The sequence below is a fragment of the Hyperolius riggenbachi genome, chromosome 5 (genome assembly GCF_040937935.1).
Source record: "Hyperolius riggenbachi isolate aHypRig1 chromosome 5, aHypRig1.pri, whole genome shotgun sequence".
Lineage (NCBI taxonomy): Eukaryota > Metazoa > Chordata > Amphibia > Anura > Hyperoliidae > Hyperolius > Hyperolius riggenbachi.
Genome location: NC_090650.1, coordinates 153,676,732 through 153,696,999, shown reverse-complemented (window position 1 = coordinate 153,696,999; position 20,268 = coordinate 153,676,732). Strand labels below are relative to the sequence as shown.

The 20,268-nt window shown below is 43.8% G+C and overlaps 1 protein-coding gene and 1 long non-coding RNA gene across 7 annotated transcripts in view; one reads left to right on the top strand and one right to left on the bottom strand.

Moving 5' to 3' along the window:
• SUGCT (succinyl-CoA:glutarate-CoA transferase) overlaps positions 1-20,268 on the top strand; it is a 1,486,943-nt gene that overhangs the window by 781,721 nt on the left and 684,954 nt on the right. Inside the window, exon 13 of one of the 6 annotated variants that reach the window (XM_068236381.1) lies at positions 1,221-1,334. The exons of the other annotated variants lie outside the window; for them this stretch is intronic. Coding sequence (XP_068092482.1) covers positions 1,221-1,247 — 27 coding nt within the window. The 3' untranslated portion in view covers positions 1,248-1,334. Of the gene's footprint in view, positions 1-1,220; positions 1,335-20,268 lie in introns of those variants that run through there. 6 annotated transcript variants of the gene reach the window in all.
• LOC137518477 (uncharacterized) overlaps positions 1-20,268 on the bottom strand; it is a 138,489-nt gene that overhangs the window by 21,637 nt on the left and 96,584 nt on the right. The window lies entirely within an intron of this gene.

Below are 20,268 nucleotides of genomic sequence, written 5' to 3'. Positions count from 1 at the left end.
TGGTTGCCATTGAGGTTAACCCACACTTGTGAGTATAACAGCACACATTTTGTCTTTCTCCATAACCTGGTTATACAACATACTACACTATATTAGGCTCTTGGTGTCCCTTTCTGTTTTCCTCCTTAACGTGTAAAACCACACAGAAAGCTCTGATAGGCCTGTTGTGCTTCCCAATCAGATCTTGGTTCAGATTTTTATCTCTGGGAGAACCTCAGAAATATGCATGTGTCCACATCACATTAGCCTGAACATTTCAGTTTACATAGAGCTTCCTGAAAGTTGCGTTATGTTTGGTGCTGTTACTATACTATGTGTATCCTACTTCTGTTTTACATCACCATATATGTCTTTTTGTCAATGGTTGCTGTTCTCTCCATATTGCTAACTTATTTTGCACAGTGTTTCTTTAATGCCTATCTCATGGGAGTCCTTTATGTTAAGTTGCAAGAGCAAATTTCAGGTGAATTAAATAAAGACAAACCCAGCTGCAGATCTGTTCAGTGTAGCTAATCTTATTTTAGTGCCCGAGCTAAATGTACTCCTTGAAAGACCAGCTGATAAAGTACTCCTTGAAAGACCAGCTGATAAAGCAGAACTATACATGTAACTGGTGTAACACTACACACGCACGCACGCACAGACACACACACACGTACGTTATAATTTGTAACTAATGATTATAAAAGCTGTTTGATTATTTGCATCAAATTTCCATGTATTTTGGTGTGCTGAAAACAAATTAAATACTGAAAAAAAACTTCTAGACATCATGATTTGCCACAAAATGCAAAATTGTCTTCAAATTTATCCAATTTTTACAAATTTTGGATCCTCAAAAAGAAGGGTGGATTGCATTTAAATAAGTTGTACAGAATTTTTTAAGCAATAACAAAGATTCTCGCTACAAAAAGAAAGCTTTTCAAACTTTAGGCTGCCTGATGAGTTTTTGAAAGTGCATTTCCTCCAGTCCCACCTTGACTACTTTCATAGCTCCCAACTGTCCCTCTTTTGGAGCATCCAGAAACAAGCATGCAGCTAATCTTGTCAGATCTGACAATAATGTCAAACATTTGATCTGCTGCATGCTTGTTCAAGGTCTATGGCTAAACGTATTAGAGGCAGAGGATCAGCAGGACTGCCAGGTAACTGGTATTGTTTAAAAGAAAATAAATATGGCAGCCTCCACATACCTTTCAATACAGTTCTCCTTTAAACAGATGGAAAGAAGATACCAGGGAAAATAGAGCCTTACAATGATGGCAGACTACTGTTGGATGCTCCAGATGCTACTTACAAGCGTAAATGCACCAAGAGGAACCTCACAGGAAAGAATAAACAGAATTACCAAGTTCAGTGTGTGCAGGTGAACTCATTTCAGTTTACAAAAGGATTTTCATGAAAAAATTGTAACAAAACTTTGATTTTATATACGTTTATTTCCATTTTTTTTGAGGTATTGCCTTATTTAATATAGTTACATAAATTGTCAGGAAACGTGATGTCCTATGACAAAATGGAGGTCATTTTTGGATTCAGCACACCAAAAAAAAACCATGAAGATTATTTAGTGGAATGACCAAAACCGTTCTCGAAAAAAATTTGTTTGCAGATCTGTGTTATTTGTACCTTCACTCAATATCAACATTTATATTATGCAGTTCACAGGGGGACATTATTAAATCCCCAGTTAAGTCATTTTCCCTTTTTAATACATACAATAAAAAAGTGCATTAATTAGCAGTTTTGTTTTATGCACTGCATGCCTGCAATTTTTGCAATAAATATACTTAAAGCAATACCTGCAGTGACATGTGGCACTTGTCTGCGCACTTCTTTTGCGCAGACTGGCCCGCGACTGGCTGAAGTTACGGGGCCCAGTACTGAAGGGAGAAGACTAAGGACGACAGCGTGGGAGTGATCCCTGTGCATGGGGCTGGAAGAAGCCCCAGGTATATAGAAAAGTTTTTTTATATTTGTTCAGCTCTGGTACACTTTAAACATTTTGGGCCGTATACATTAACTTTTTTCCTGATTTTTTTCTCAAGAGTTAACATTCAGCAACTAGCAAAGCAAGAAATAGTAAAAAGTGTCTGAAAAAGTAATATCAGAATTATTTTAGTATTGTCCTGCATGCTGGAAGATTGAAGGGTGTTTTATCGGTGAGGTTTAAAAATATCTTCTTGGAGAAAACTCAGCAGAATTGTTAATAGAATATGGGCTATTAAAAGTATTGCTCAAAAGTATTGCTCATTGTGGGGCTAGAGTAGACACTACAAAATTATCCTTTTTAGATTTTAGGACATGAATTTCACATCCTAATTAGCCTTCCTGTGCATTCCAGGATGTGAAATTGACATCCTGCATTTTGCGTCGCCACCGCACAATCATGCTCTTGCTCAAGCAAACATTTGAATGTGAATGACGGCTGCCAATAGCAGCACTCATTCACGTAAACAAAATGTGAGAATCCGCTCAGCTGCCTGCGCAGGCAGGCAGCCTTTTGACCATTGTTTAGGTGTGCTTGCTGCAGGACTCTGGAAAGGAGACCTTCTGTCAGTTGTGCAGCTTGTGTTGCTGAGGGATTTGCATACATTAGTCATGCAAATCCGTTACCTGCCTTCTTTTGATGACTGGCACTATAAAAGCATTCTGCTCCCAGAATGCTTTGCTGGACATTTCCCTTTCATGGTCTGTTCCTGATGGACACTCCTGGAGTGTCAGCCATTCCCGTTTGTTAAAGTTATCTTAGTGTAATTCGTGGGAATGCACTAGGCAGGTTCCCTAGTGCAGTTAGGATTGCATTATCTGTTTTGCCTGTTCCGTCTGTCTTGTGTTTGGATCGCACAAGCCCTAGCGTTAGCGGTTGTGGATCCTTCTGATTGAGTCTGGAGTGTAGGTTGGAACAGCGGTTGTTTCTGCCTACCTCATCTGTTCTGTCTCCTGGGATCGCGCTAGCCACTTTTCGCTAGCGCTGTGGATCCTTCTGTTCTGTCTCCTGGGATCGCGCTAGCCACTTTTCGCTAGCCTGTGGATCCTTCTGTTCTGTCTCCTGGGATCGCGCTAGCCACTTTTCGCTAGTGCTGTGGATCCTATCTCTCGCTTGTCCCTGTTTTCGTGTGTCTGTCTTGTCTGCTACGGATGCTTGCTGGAGGCTCGGTGAGGTAACCGTTAAGCAAGCGTTCGCGTCCTCTGTTTCATGTTTGTCTGTCGATGGTTAGTTAGGCGTGCTTGTCTCTATTGTGCTTATCACGTGGAGACTGCGCATAACCGCGTGCACTGTTGCGAATGAGTGCGGTGTTCGCGGTTAGCTAGCGTTTGTTATTTTCCGTATCTCCTCATTGTATGATTTGCTGTGCCTTTGCTACTCTTGTGCGCTGTCCTGCTCTGTCTTGTGTCTCTATCGGCAATCGCCAATCTTGTGATTGCGTTCCCACTTTGTTTCCGCTGTTGTGTGTTCATTGTCGCTGGGTGGCGGCTGGTTTGGTGCACACACATACATCCTGTCCCTGTGCTCTTTCTCTTTACGGGCTCTTCAGCCCCGTTTATCGGGTTCTGTACAATTCCCATCTGGCATCTGTGGCTGTGCAGCGGCGGTGTTCGCCTGCACTCCACAGTGCCATCTGCCGGTGGGAATTGCCCTCTGCGGGTGCATAGCACCTAGCCTGGGTTTCCCAAAATCATACGCTGGTGGAGGGTTTTCGTTGTGTCAGTGCGCGTCTTGTGCGCTGACCACGAAAACGACCCCATCACCGTTACAGAATGTCTAGCCCAACCAAAATTCCCAGGGCAGAGGGAACCTTCGATTTGTTTCAGATGTCATTGCCTGAGGCAAAGGCATATGTGGATCCTATTATAGGTAGGATCGCACACTACATTAAAGCAGTTAAAAAGTCTGTCCTCGTTCCTGACCCCAACCCATATGGAGATTACCTAAATACTGGGTTGTTTGAACCGCCATTTGCCTCATGGGAGATTGGGGCCTTGTTGGAAGAGTTTGATTTCGATTGGAAAGCCTTTTGCGATTTTTATATCGCAAAGAGCGCGGATGACCTGAATGATTGTCTCGACTCTATGTACCTTTTGATCGATTCTGATGAATGTGATGAGTGTGATGTGGATCTGGTGATTTATGTGTGGCAGACTATTTTGGACGAATTGCACACACACCAACCAATTATTTCCAATAAAGAGACACCATTGTCACATGATTATTCCTGTCTTTCTGGGGTAAAGCAAGTGAGTTTGGACACTGTGCGACCTGAAATGAATGGGTGTGCCTCGACTGTGGACACCTGCGTGAACTCTGCTGGAGTTTCTCCCGTTTGTTTAGAGGTTAAATCTGTGCGATCTGATGCCTGTTTCTCAGATGTTCCTGTCGATTGTGATCGGCGTGAGTGTGTCAGTTTTGTCAATGATTTGTGGGATCCCTTGTCATGTAAAAACAGATCTTCTTCTCTCAGTACTACTTTAAGATCCTCCATCTATGATCTTGCTATGGGGAAAATTCCCAAACTATGCAGTTTCAAGAGTAAAATTAATATGATTCCTCATGTTGTTGTCACAACTTCCCCTAACATTGATCAGTATGAATGCTCAGACCTAGTCAGGTGTGAATGGGAGCCCCCGTTCCAGAAAAAACAGCTCGAAGCGTTGTCGTATGAATTGGAGAACGATTCAGAGTCGTTTTGTGAGTACTACATTGCCAGAAGTGAATCTGTCTTGAGAGCATGTATAAGTTATGCATCCACCTTAAGAGAAAAAAAGGGGTGTGAATTTGACTTTGTGAGTCCGCTGATTTGTATGTGGAAAATGATTCTGAATGAATTACGTGTACGTCATTCAGGTGACGTTTGTAAAGGTACATTGTTAGCTGGCGTTTCTGTGATCCAGCAATCCAGCCTGGAGACCTCAGAATCCCTGTCTTTGGAGTGTTCGGTTTCGCAACCTAAAGCGATTGTGGATTCGCAAATTTTGCGTTCTGTCTCCTCGGATTCGACATCGTTAGCCGAGTCTAAGAGTGAGACAGCACTTTGGTTTTGTGAACCTGATACTGAAGCACCTTTGCTCTGTCCAGAGAAGATGTCTCTGAGCCTGCCCTGTATCATGAATAAAGACATTATGTCCACTCGCATTGACATTAACGAGTCTGATTCTGAAGTAAGTACTGACTCTCCACCCAGTAATCTGGATGAGTCAATATTACCTTGTTTAAAATCTCCTGCAGTGTCCCTAGAGGCTCGTCTAGGTATTGCAACCATTGTTACCTGTTTCTCTGCTATTTTGGAATTGCAGTCTGGTTTGACTGCTATTGAGGAATTTCCCTGCAGTGAAACGAAACTCAGAAGGCCAGAGTTAGTTTCACTAGATATTTCTGTGTGTCCCTGTCCTGATGATGAAATTCAGTCTCAGTTTATGGTGGAACCTTCCCTGGGACATCTGCCCGGTTCACAAAATAAAGTTCAAGCTTTGCCCTGTAACATGGATAGTTCAGAATCCTTCTTAGGAAACTTGAAAAAGGATGTTCCTGAGGTCCTGTCTGACCTCCTGGAGATCTCCGAGTTCCTCCCAAAGGGTGCAGAACTTGTAGGAGACGTCTCCTGCCCCCCAAGTCCTTCTGAGGTGTTGCCCACTTCAGTAGGCATTGCTGCCTTGCTAGCTACCTTTTCAGCTCTGGTGGAGCTTCAGTCATGTGTAGTCAATGATGAATTTCTGTCAGATATCATTACAGTCATTGAGATTTTTAAGCCTGAGACCGAGTCTTCTTTTGAAAGACCAGTACCTGTGACCTCTACTCGTGACGATTTTCTGCCCGGTCCTGGTTTTGGTCTTGTCGTGCCGGACTCTGAGGTTGGCAGTTCCCCGACATGTCCTGAGGTTTCTCCTGTGCTGGTGTACCCCAGTGTGCTCTGTGACCCAGAAAGCCCAAGTGTGCCTCGGTTACCAGCGTACTCAGATGCTTCCTCGGTGGAGACATGTTCTGATTTAGCCTGCCTGCTTGCATGCCCAGAAGTGGTCCCTGAAAGTACTGATCTTGATAGGTGTCCTGCTAATTCTGAATCTGGAACTGTCATAGGTTCCATGGGGGTGCTTGGTAGCTCTCCATGTGAGCCTGGTGAGCGTTCTGGCTTCTTGGAATCTCTGCGGAGCTTCAAGGCGTTCTGGGAGATTCCGAGAGAAGTTTTGCTTGGTACCCTGAATACGATCAACAGCGGCTTTTGTTTTGAAAGAGACACTTCGAACAGGTTTTGTGGCAGATTTGGTATTTTTGGACGCTCCTTGGAAGGTGGTGGGTATTGTCTGGAAATGTGTCGATGGCTTCTTCTCTGGTATCCACAGTCCTGATGGGTGTTACGCTGAGACTTGTAGTGCTGACGGGCATGTTTCGGTGGCTTCTGTTTCTGATGAGGTCGGTTTCGGGTGGACTGACTCTGGAATTGGACCTTGTCGGGCTGGCCCGACCTTCATGAGTCTTCTGTTAAAGTGGTTTGGAGATATCAGTTTTGAGGGTCGTCTGGAATTCGACCCTAGGAGGGGGGGTACTGTGAGAATCCGCTCAGCTGCCTGCGCAGGCAGGCAGCCTTTTGACCATTGTTTAGGTGTGCTTGCTGCAGGACTCTGGAAAGGAGACCTTCTGTCAGTTGTGCAGCTTGTGTTGCTGAGGGTTTTGCATACATTAGTCATGCAAATCCGTTACCTGCCTTCTTTTGATGACTGGCACTATAAAAGCATTCTGCTCCCAGAATGCTTTGCTGGACATTTCCCTTTCATGGTCTGTTCCTGATGGACACTCCTGGAGTGTCAGCCATTCCCGTTTGTTAAAGTTATCTTAGTGTAATTCGTGGGAATGCACTAGGCAGGTTCCCTAGTGCAGTTAGGATTGCATTATCTGTTTTGCCTGTTCCGTCTGTCTTGTGTTTGGATCGCACAAGCCCTAGCGTTAGCGGCTGTGGATCCTTCTGATTGAGTCTGGAGTGTAGGTTGGAACAGCGGTTGTTTCTGCCTACCTCATCTGTTTTGTCTCCTGGGATCGCGCTAGCCACTTTTCGCTACCGTTGTGGATCCTTCTGTTCTGTCTCCTGGGATCGCGCTAGCCACTTTTCGCTAGCGCTGTGGATCCTTCTGTTCTGTCTCCTGGGATCGCGCTAGCCACTTTTCGCTAGTGCTGTGGATCCTATCTCTCGCTTGTCCCTGTTTTTGTGTGTCTGTCGTGTCTGCTACGGATGCTTGCTGGAGGCTCGGTGAGGTAACCGTTAAGCAAGCGTTCGCGTCCTCTGTTTCATGTTTGTCTGTTGATGGTTAGTTAGGCGTGCTTGTCGTGCTTATCACGTGGAGACCGCGCATAACCGCGTGCACTGTTGCGAATGAGTGCGGTGTTCGCGGTTAGCTAGCATTTGTTATTTTCCGTATCTCCTCATTGTATGATTTGCTGTGCCTTTGCTACCCTTGTGCGCTGTCCTGCTCTGTCTTGTGTCTCTATCGGCAATCGCCAATCTTGTGATTGCGTTCCCACTTTGTTTCCGCTGTTGTGTGTTCACTGTCGCTGGGTGGCGGCTGGTTTGGTGCACACACATACATCCTGTCCCTGTGCTCTTTTTCTTTACGGGCTCTTCAGCCCCGTTTATCGGGATCTGTACAATTCCCATCTGGCATCTGTGGCTGTGCAGCGGCGGTGTTCGCCTGCACTCCACAGCGCCATCTGCCGGTGGGAATTGCCCTCTGCGGGTGCATAGCACCTAGCCTGGGTTTCCCAAAATCATATGCTGGTGGAGGGTTTTCGTTGTGTCAGTGCGCGTCTTGTGCGCTGACCACAAAAACGACCCCACCACCATTACACAGAAAAACAAGTTCAACAGTTACAAAAAAAAGTATTAGAGTGTCAGTGTCACCATTAAAAAATAAAGTGCCCTAGGCGCATGCGCGGCGGATCCGAGATGGCCGCTTAGAGACAGAGCTCCGGCCCGACCCCGCACTGATTCCGCCGCTATCAGCTACACTTCCGCATACAAAGAGCGGCGGCTGCACAGATCAGACCCGGAGCACTCACCCACCTAGATGGCAGCCAAATCCAGCCTCAAGACGGCCCAGCAAACCGGAGCTATGGACCGGTATGTGCGCACCTCCTCCACCCAAGATGGCGCCGACCACGCTGACTCCTCTGGCGCTGACACCGCACCACAGGCCCCACAGCCGCAGCAGCAGCCCGGCACATCTCCCCAAGCATCAGGAGACATCCCGCTGACGGCCTCCATGCTAGAGGTAACCCTGGAAAAACACTATAGATCCCTCCATGACTCTTTACAACAAGTAATATTAACAGCTATTAAGGATCTTAAAGGGGACATCACTTCTTTAGGGGAACGCACTACTGTTATGGAGGAAAAAATGGAGGCCCTAACAATTAAACAGCATGAAATAGAGGATGAACAGAAAATCATACAAAATGACTTAAAAGCCATAAGGGCTGCACAAGAGGACAGCGAGAATAGGGACAGGAGGCAAAACATCAGAATCAAAGGCATGGCTATGACAGTTACGCCAGATCTACTGATGCCCCATCTCCTCGAGCTATTCAAATCAATCGTGCCTGACCAACCAGACGAACTCTGGCGTATGGACCGTGCTCATAGGTCCCTGGGTGAAAGACAGGCGACTGTACGCCGTCCTAAGGACGTTATAATTAGAATGCACTATTATGAAGCAAAAGAGGCTCTAATGCGTGCCCTCCGCAATACCTCCAAAGTCCCCTTCAAAGGAGATGAACTCTCTATCTTTAATGATCTATCTCTAATCACTCTGACCAAAAGGAGGGCCCTAAAGCCTGTTACACAACTTCTGGCTGACGCAAAGATCCCATACAAGTGGGGTTTCCCATTCCGCCTGATAGTAAACAGACAAGGCCTCCAATATTCGCTTACTGAACTAGACGATGCTCCCCTCTTCTTAAAGCAGATGGGCCTCCGCCCACCTCCGAATGTGTCCTCTCAACATATACTCTCACCATCTGTCCGATCCCCACCACGAAAATTTCGCCATACCTCCGACTGGACTAAAACCCCTGTACGGAGTCTCACCTACCCGGACAGGTCAGAGGAAATGGAAGCCCTCCCAAGCTGACTTTATCCATCAGAAAAGCTGACAACTTTATGATACCAACCTGAAGATATGCTTCTAATCAGGCTCCATACACTACATCATATTTTATACTGCCAGCATAAAAATAATCTGATCTATGTTGCTAGATAATAAGTGCTGGACTCTGGGCTCTGAGGGGCTACTCTCGGACTCCCACATGTACCTCCGGATACCAGCCATTAGGTCTGCCTGGCCCTCTCGAGGACCGGTCACACCTTGGCGGTTCGTGCTCTCACAACCACTTTTGGTTGTTCTGGCATGTTGCCACAACTTATGCAGTGGCTATTGTTATTTCATAATAGTTCTTATGATGTTAATGTTATTGTTCTTAATTCTGCTATACGCATACCCTATGTTCTCTCTCTCTTCTCAAACGCTACCCCAGGGTCCCTGCATTCACTCTCAAATGGTTACCAATCCACATTATGATAATATCCTCTCATTAGACAATGGTTAAGTTATATACTCTGAATGTTAAAGGCCTTAATGTTCCACAAAAAAGAATGTCTCTTCTGAAGGACCTACAGAAGCTTGATGCAGACTTGGCCTTCTTACAAGAGACACACTTAACTGCACAAGATTCGGTACGCCTTAATAACAGACATTATACAAATGTGTACTTAGCCTCTGGACCCAAAAAACGCGCTGGTGTAGCAATATTATATAAAAAAGATTTGCCTCTACTAATAGATAAAGCCATACGTGACGAAAAAGGACACTACCTGATACTCTTAGGGTCCTTAGCAGGTAAGCCAATCACATTGGCAAATGTGTATGCACCTAATACACAACAGATCTCTTTTTTATCCTCTTTCTTTTCAAAACTTCATAAAACTGCTAAGGGTACTATTATCCTGGGGGGGGACTTCAACTTGGCCTTCTCATCCACGAAGGATAGAAGTAAAACTCCATCCACATCTACTTTTGCTTCGCACGAACGAAATTCCCGTAAATTCCGAATATTACTTCGAAAATATGGATTGATAGACCTATGGAGGGTAGCTAACCCCACAGCAACTGACTTCACTTTCTACTCCCCACCCAATGCCTCCCATTCGCGAATTGATTATTTCTTCGCTAAAGCTCCACTCCTTCCTATACTAACTGACTCCACTATAGTCCCAACAGCATGGTCTGACCACCAGGCAGTAATCATAGAACTTGACTGGCTATCTAACCCACATAAGCCATTTTATTGGAGGCTAAACGAATCTCTACTGAGAGACAAGACACTTATCCTAAACTGCTCGGAGGAACTACGTTCCTATTTTGAAATAAACATGGACTCTGTCTCATCATTCGGCCTAGTCTGGGAATCGCATAAAGCCTTTATAAGAGGTTTCTTTATAGCACAAGGATCTAGGAAAAAACAATACACATCCAAAAAACTGGTAGAACTAAATACCTCCCTGGCTAAAGCAATCACTTCATATAAAAAAGATCCGACACAAGAACACTTTTCAGCTATACAGCAACTTAAACTAGACATCCGCACCCTTCAATCCTCCCAATTAGAAAAGAGCTTAAAATGGACTAGACAATTATTATTTGAAAGGGGTAATAAACCACATACTATACTAGCCAGAAAACTTAATCCACAGAGCAGCCAGCAGATAATCTATTCAATGAAGGACGATCAAGGAGTTATACATTATAACCCGACTAAAATAGCTAACATTTTCACCGCCTTTTATAAACAACTATACAATCTACCCGATCCTTCTGGAAACCCACAATACTCAGAGAAAGTGTCATCCTTTTTAGAACAGCTTCAGCTCCCTAAACTAACAGATGAAGACCGAGCCACCCTCAACGCCCCCATCACCTCAACTAAACTACTAGAGGTTCTTAAAAAACTACCATCATCCAAATCACCAGGACCAGATGGCTTGCCATACTCCTACTACAAACACTTCCAATCAATTCTTATCCCACTCCTAGTAAAACTAGCTAACAAAATTATGAATGGTGAGAACCCGCCGAATTCTATTCTTAAATCCCTCATCACTGTTATTCCTAAGGAAGGCAAGGACCCTCAGATACCCCAAAGCTACCGGCCGATCTCTCTCCTCAACTCAGATCTAAAAATCATCACAAAAACAATAGCTAACCGCCTTAACCCCATACTAACTAGACTCATAAACAATGACCAGGTAGGTTTCATTATGGGTCGTCAAGCGGGTGACAACACCAGAAAGGCCATCGACCTAATATCACTGATGGGCAGATCCAACAGACCTTCTCTGCTCTTAAGTTTAGATGCAGAGAAGGCCTTCGATCGTTTACATTGGCCCTTCCTATTTAGAGTTCTTGAACACCAAGGCTTCACTGGCCCTTTTTTTCACCTAATTAACTTCCTCTACTCCTCACCAACAGCATCAGTTAAACTCCCTTTTACCCCCCACTCACCTTTTAATATACATAATGGCACACGGCAGGGATGCCCCCTCTCCCCTCTCTTATTCGCCCTGAGTATAGAGCCACTAGCCTCAGCCATTAGGCAAAACATCAATATTAAGGGGGTTACCCAGGGTAAACATGAATACAAAATATCTCTATTCGCGGATGATATCCTTCTGACCATCGTTGATCCTCTCACTTCTCTTCCAGCCCTACATGCTACACTAGCCCTTTACGAATCTCTATCAGGCTTCAAACTAAACCAGGAGAAAACTGAAGCTCTACCAATAAAAATCACCCCAGATCTCCTCATCTCCCTGAAATCAAGTTTCCCCTACAAATGGCAATCCCATTCCATAAAATACCTAGGAATTTTCTTAACCCCCACGTATACTACTATATATAAGCATAACTTTCCATCTCTTATACAAAAGATTCTACAAGACCTACACAAGTTGACAGCCTATAAGATTTCCTGGCTAGGCCGAATATATGCCCTAAAGATGAATATCTTACCTCGCCTTTTATACCTATTTGAAACCTTACCAGTCCTAGTACCATCCTCCCAATTCAAAATTCTACAATCAGCTTTCGGTAAATTTATATGGAACCATAAAAGGCCAAGAGTCCACAAAACCATACTTCTATCTCCTAGAGAACAAGGTGGTCTTGGGCTTCCACATCTACGTTCCTACTACCATGCCTCACACCTAAGACAACTCCCTGAGTGGTCCAGCCTAAAAGTTCATACAAAGTGGGGTCTCATAGAAGCTACCAGCTTGCTACCAATCTCACTAGCATCCTTAATTTGGTCACATTCCACTCCAAAACTTTCCAAACAACAAATGCTACCAACTATCAAATTCACGCTACACATATGGCGTACTACAGCTACCATGGCTAAGTTGAAGTCCTCCCCCTCACCACTATGCCCAATACTGGGGAACCCTGGATTTAAACCGGGCCTCTCAGAATCCTTTATGGCTACCTGGCTCAAAATGGGCTACTTTAACCTCAGCAACTGGATACACCCTCTTACAGGCAAAATCTATACCAGAAACCAACTTGAAGACAAAATACCCTTTACACCCCAACTAATCATGGGTTACAACCAAACTACGCATTTTATACGCACCATCATACACGAGCCCGTCTCAACACTCAGACCTTCCTCATTTGAACGACTATGTGGTCAAGGGGGTTACCAAAAGAGTTTAATTTCCCAAATCTACATACTACTTATTACCAAATCGGGAACTTGGATACCAGACCATCACTACATGACAAAATGGTCAACCTCACTCTCTACAGTGATACCTATGGAAGACTGGGAGGAGATTTGGGAAAACGCCAAACACTCTTCCATGTGCACACAAATTAAGTAGAATATCTATAAAATTATCTACCACTGGTATCTTACCCCTGAAAAATTGTCAAAAATCTACCCGGGTACATCTGATCTGTGTTGGAGAGGCTGCAATAACAAAGGCACTTTAGAACATATATTCTGGAGCTGCCCCTGTCTATCCCCTTTCTGGAATGGAGTCCAAGAACTTATTACCTCCACAACCGGTGTCATAGTCCCAATAGACCCCATATTTATGATACTAGGCAAACCAACCCCGGAAGTAAATAGACATACGAATCGCTTAATCACCCATATACTAACCGCCTCTAGACTAGCTATTGCCTCAGCCTGGAAAAACATTGCCCCTCCAAACATATTTGAAGTCATCCTCAAAGTTAACTGGACTAGATCCATGGAACAACTTACAGCCTCACTTAGGGATACTGAACGCAACTTTCACAAAATCTGGGAATCATGGCCTTATGCTTCGCCTATCTACCATCCCCCTTGACCACATAAAACAAAAAAAAAATGTCTCTTATACTCTATTAACATTAGGCCTTTACTTACATACCCATTTATTCAAGCTGTCGATTTCTCTTACAAGTATTGGCTAACCTTTGTGATACCATGCAACTCCATACACAGGACCACAATTTTCTTCCTTTCTGCTCTACAACTGGCTACCACTCCTTACCCCCTTCCTTTTCTCAATACTTTCATACTCACCTCTTTAACTGCTCTCCTCTAACTACAACTAAATACCTATTTGGACGAAGGTCCACTCAGATACTTCAAATGTTGGAATTTCTCTTTTTAGGGGTTATAAGAGAATACATATATTAAGCATGTTGTTTCTACTCCCTTGCCAAGTAGCTACAGAAAGACTCCTCCACTTATACCTTAACTATGAGATGTCTGTACATTCTGTAAACATAATCCTGCTCATTCATATGTTCTACTTGACCCTTGTACTGTAGTCATTGATCCTCCGGAAATTCTTTTGACTGTTATTCTTTCTTAAAAACTTAATAAAAAACAGTATAACAAAACAAAAAAAAAATAAAGTGCCCTTCCCCCCCAAAAAAAGCAAAGAATTAACTCCTCTTCTAAAGAACAGCAAAACATTGTCAGAGCTCCTAATCAGGCTGAAGCTGAAATGAAACCAACAGAAACACACCTTGAATACAAATCAGATGCAAAACTATGCACACATTCCTAATCTAGATAAATTGAATGAAAACTGATGCATTTTTGTACAACTGGAGAAAAGGGTAGAGTTCTCAAATCTCTCAAATGCAGGCTGCCTCCGAGTTGACCAGTTGCATAGATGTGCAGAGCCCAAAACACAGGCAGACTACACAACTTGCACTCCACACAGATGCAGAAAATGGAAGATGCCAGCCTCCAAGACAGTTTGCGGACAGATTGTTCAATACTAGACTATTCCACGACGATGATGTGCCCTCGTGGAAGAGACCTAACCACTAACGAACAATAAAAACATAGTGGGAACCTGGGACTGCTATCCACAAATGATCTGCAAAAAAATTGGCAGCACTCCTAAACAGGCTGCAACTGAAATTAAACCGACAGAGGTGTACAGCGTTCCCCAGTGACTCAAATATACACCTTCAATACAAATCAAATGCAAAACTATGCCTTAAACCCTAATCTAGATACATTTAATGCAAATTGCTACACATGAATGCAGCTAGCCACAAGTAGATTTTTGTACAACTGGAGAACATGGCAGTGTGCATTTGTACAAAAGGAGAAAATAACAGCCTGCATTTGAGAGCACTGCCATTTTCTCTTGTTGTACAAAAATGTAAGTTAACAGGATTTTCTTGGAAACAAATTTTAACTAAAGAAAGCCTAGATTGCCCTAAAAAAATGGGTATCACGTTGATGGCGTAAGTAATGATAAAAAAAAAGTTATTGCTGTATCATTGCGACACAGCTGATTTTCCAAAATTGTTAGGAATCTTACGGCGTAAAAACCACAGAATGCGAAGAGGTTTAGGAATTTTCAAAATTACTCCACAACTCCAATCTATAAGTCTAATAAATTTGCATGCAAAACAGTATTACTGTACACCACAGCCCTCAAACTTAATGGCAATCCAAAATTCCCACATTCTTTAGATATGCAAGGGGATTTCCCCATGCTACAGTATTTAAATAAATTACCATCTCATATCATACATACAAACAATTTGAATCAAACCATTAAAAATATTGCATCAACATAGTACAAAACATAGAACATACTTTAGTACAAAACATGCGGTGAATCATCACAGGAATCACAGGAAACACGTGTTCACAATCAAACAGCGTATCTTGTATCCGCTTAAGAGTATAGTACATATTCAATAACTGATGCCTTCACAGCTTGTGAAACAACTGTCCGCTTTAAGGCTTAGATGGTTTTAAATACAAAAAGACTGTGCACAGGGCTTTACTTAAGAATTGAAATGTGATGCACCTGCAACTCGGGCTGAGTCTAAAAGAACATCAAGTCCTGGAGCTATGTCTTGACGTCAACCAGCTGGAATCCAGGAAGCAGAGGTACTGGGATTTGAAGTGGTGTTCGTTAGAGCGGTCGCCCGGGGACCCTTTGTATCACATACTAGAGATGGCCCGAACAGTTCGAACTTCGGTGGTTCGCGTTCGTGGTGAACCTCGAACTATATGCGAGTTCGACCCGCCCCCTATATTACATCATTACAGGGTCCAGAACTCCAGGCAGATTACTCAATTTGTAAGGCCACTTCTAGCAGCAGCCGCTATATTAATTTTTCCTGGTGCATGTACATGCCTGCCTAATTTTTCTGGCTGCACTGCAGCTGCAACAACAAAACAAAAGGCATGTACATGTGTCAATTCCCCTTTGTGATCGTTACCTTGCCGCGGTGAAGGGGCTTGCGTATCACAATGAAGCAATGACCGACAGCTATATGAGTGTCTCGGGGCGGGGGGGGGGCACACCCAATATAATAAGGCCGTTGCTTCATTGTGGACAGACCAAATTCGATCAGCTGGACAGTCACTGTTCTGTCATTGAGCTACTTCAGCCCGGCGCCCATATGGGCTGGAAAGCCGCCATCACCTACACTCTCGTCATGGTGCGCACCAGTCCAGCACGGCCGTCACTACATAAACAGCTGTGTGCGGTGCATTACACGGAGAGGGCTGGTGCACACCGAGCGGGTTTTTTGGCGTTTTTGCAGCCGCTTGCGGCTGCGGATACGCTTGGTCAGTGTATCTCAATGGGGTGGTTCACACCAGAGCGGGAGGCGTTTTCCTTAAACGCATACACCCGGGGTGAGGCATTTTTTGGATTGCGGAGGCGTTTCTGCCTCCAATGTAAGGTATAGGAAAAACGCAAACCGCTCTGAAAAACGGCAAGTCAGAGCGGTTTTGCAGGCGTTTTTGTTACAGAAGCTGTTCAGTAATAGCTTTACTGTAACTATATCAAATCTACTACACCAAAAACGCTTCCCAAAACTGCAAAATGCTAGGTGAAATGCTACAGAAAAATAAGAAAAAGCGTTTCAAAATCTGCTAGCATTTTGCGGATCTGCTAGTGGGTTTTGGTGTGCACCAGGCCTAAGTTTGGTCTGTCAGTGTGAAGCAGTACACTAATTACACTACCTGATTGATGTATACACATGCAAGACGAAATAAAGCACTTTAGGCCTCCAATTTAGCATGGAATGTGATTTCTGCCCTTAAAACGCTGCTGTGCGTCAAATCCAGATTTTTCCCCGGGACTTTTGGCGTGTATCCCACTCCTCCATGCAAAAACTCATGTTAGATGTTAGACCCCTTGAAACATCTTTGCCATCACTTTTGTGGCCAGCATAAATGTTTCCAGTTTTCAAAGTTCGCCTCCCCATTGAAGTCTATTGCAGTTCGAAAGGTTCACGCGAACTGAACTTTTTGCGGAGGTTCGCGTTCAAGGTCCACGAACCGAAAATCGGAGGTTTGAGCCATCTCTATCACATACATGCTTATTTGTTTTGCGCAATCTGTGAGTGTACATTTTTAACTTTCTTTTATCGCAATACATGGTTTTATGTTATGTGGAGCATATTTAGTTTATGACATTGTAAGCCTTCAATGCTGGATAAGCAGCCAGTTGGTCCTATCCTAAGTGGTTTATCCTCTCCTTCTAAGAGATCATTCCTACCTCCAGATATTCTAGGAGGCCAATTGAGGGAGTGCAGGCAGATTGGGGGAGTGTCTGAGCACCTGCACCAGAGGTTTTGCAGTAACAGTGAATGGGCATAGAGCTTCACACCCACGTGGATGGTGGTAGTGAAACTTCTGTTATACGGCGTTACACTATTGTGTGCAGTTTTCTTTTTTATGTGGTGGCCATAAGAAGAATTGCAGGAAGGTTGTGCGGACCTACATTTTAATTCTTACCAAGAGCCCTGTGTGCAGTCTTTTTGTATTTTTCATTTCCAGTATTCACCTATTGGTAAGATTTGCACACCACATTGTCTAGCGTTGTATTTATTTTCCAGAAGCGCATTCCCTGTGTTTTTATTATCTTAGTTGGTTTTACCTTTATGGAGCATTTTTAAAGGGGAACTTCAGCCTAAACAAACATACTGTCATTAAGTTACATTAGTTATATTAATTAAAATACATAGGTAATATAATCTCTTACCCAACCTGTTTTAAAAGAACAGGCAAATGTTTAGGATTTCATGGGGGCAGCCATCTTTTTGGTTGAAAGCAGGTTATGGGAGCATGAGACACAGTTCCAAGTGTCCTTTGTCCTGATCACCCCTCCCAGCTGCGCGCGCTAGGCTTCAAATCTCAAATTCAAAATAAAAAAAACAACAAATTTGTGCCAAAACAGAGAACAACAACATCAGATATCCTATCATGCTTTGCATAACATCAGGGGAAAAATGCCCGGGCAGATTTCTTTGATGCGATGGAGCTTAGCTTCTGTGCAGCTAAAAATGAGCTTGGGTAAGAAAAACAAAGTTCTGTTGCTGTGAAACTGTTAAAGAAACACCTGAGTAGATTTTTCGTCTGGAGATCCACTTTAAATCAAGTTTCTCCTAGAGATGAATGCAGATGCCTGTTGTTTTTTTGGAGGCTAGAAAAATACCCAGACATATAATAGAAGTGGAAATAACATCAAAATAAACACAACCACACTTATACACTACCACACTTCCACATCTGTAATGTAACAGCCGTATTTATTTTGTACATACTCTTATCTTCTGATTATTTCTCCACACAATCTTTTCCTTTATGTAAGCATTTGTCATATCCTTTTACACAGTTTTTAATCCCATCTTTGCACTACCATCAAACTCCTCACCTATGAGTTGAAGGGAAATAAGGGGTGGAGGGCTTCACGTTTATGCTGCAGTTATCAGCGTTCTGCAGTCTGTGACAAGAGGTGCAGGTGGAAAAGAGATTAACCTGAACAAAAAACAAATTGCTTGACAAAATGCACTCCTCTATTATCACAACAAAAGCTCTGTACTTTACAGCTCTAAGGGCTCATTCACACCTAGGGCTTTTTAGCCTATTTTTTAGCGCCGGCTATTTTCAAAAAATGCCCTAAAACCGGTTGTGCAATGAATCCTTATGGGATAGTTCATATCAGTGTGTTTTGTCTGCTTTCCGCTCAACAACGCGCTGCCTGTACCACTGCCAGTTTTTAATCCCATCTTTGCACTAGCGTCAAACTCCTCACCTATGAGTTGAAGGGAAATAAGGGGCGGAGGGCTTCACGTTTATGCTGCAGTTATCAGCGTTCTGCAGTCTGTGACAAGAGGTGCAGGTGGAAAAGAGATTAACCTGAACAAAAAACAAATTGCTTGACAATATGCACTCCTCTATTATCACAACAAAAGCTCTGTACTTTACAGCTCTAAGGGCTCATTCACACCTAGGGCTTTTTAGCCTATTTTTTAGCGCCGGCTATTTTCAAAAAATGCCCTAAAACCGGTTGTGCAATGAATCCTTATGTGATAGTTCATATCAGTGTGTTTTGTCTGCTTTCCGCTCAACAACGCGCTGCCTGTACCATTTTTAGGCAATTTTGCTACAATGGAAGGTATAGGAAAAGCGCAAAACCTTCACAAAATCACTTTGTGCGGCGATTGTGTTCGTGTTTTCATGAATAAATATTTCATTTTAAGCCTCTGCCTCTAATACCTTTAGCCATAGACTCTGAACAAGCATGCAGCAGACTAGGTGTTTCTGACATTGTCAGATCTGACAAGATTAGCTGCATGCCTGTTTCTGGTGTGATTCAGACACTACTGCACCCAAACAGATCTGCAGTGCTGCCAGGCAACTGGTATTGTGTAAAAGGAAATAAATATGGCAGCCTTTATATTCTTCTCACTTCAGTTTTCCTTTAAAACAGAGGAGTTCCAGTGTTCTAAGCAGATAAATACAGTTCATGTTTTAATAAACATTGTTTAACCTCCTTGGCGGTAACCGGCGATCGAGCCACGCAGGAGGTTTTCTCCGGCCCTGCTAGGCCGATTTGTTTAAATTTTTTTTTTGCTGGATGCAGCTAGCACTTTGCTAGCTGCGTCAGCACACCTATCGCCGCCGCCCCGCGCTCAATCGCCGGTATCCGTCGCGACGTGCCCCCCCCCCCCAGACCCAGTGCGCTGCCTGGCCAATCATTGCCAGGCAGCGCTGAGGGGTGGTTCGGGACTCCCAATGACGTCCCGACGTCGGTGACGTCATCCCGCCCCGTCGCCATGGCGACGGGGGAAGCCCTCCAGGGAATCCCGTTCTTTGAACGGGATTTCCTGATCGAAGATCGCCGAAGGCGATTGAAGCGGGCGGGGGGATGCCGCTAAGCAGCGGCTATCATGTAGCGAGCCCTGGGCTCGCTACATGATATAAGAAAAAAAAACTAAAAAAAAACCTGCTGCGCTCCCTCCTGGCGGAATTTTTTATACAGCCAGGGGGGTTAACATCACTATGCCTATGGTGTTCCGTTTATAATTTAGAGTCGCAAGCACCCAAATGCCTCTTAAGCACAGAGAAGAATTCTGATAGGATATACTACCATCTTGAACTGCACTTCAAGTGCCTGTTTCATGTGCAAACAGAGAGAGGTGATACTTGACAAAATAACGTTTGTAGCAATAAGTGATGGACAAACATCACTCAAACATTTCTGCGATAGTTTGTGAAGCGGAATTTCACTGCGAACCCCATTGACTTAAATCAGGTCTGAACTCAGAACTTCCTCTCTGTTCTAAAAGATAAGCAGCAGCATAATAATTTTTAAAGAAAAACCTTTTTTGTTACAGCTGATACATATTCTGCAATAAATCTGCAGTGTCTACTTCCTGCTTTCATCGAAGCAGACTTAG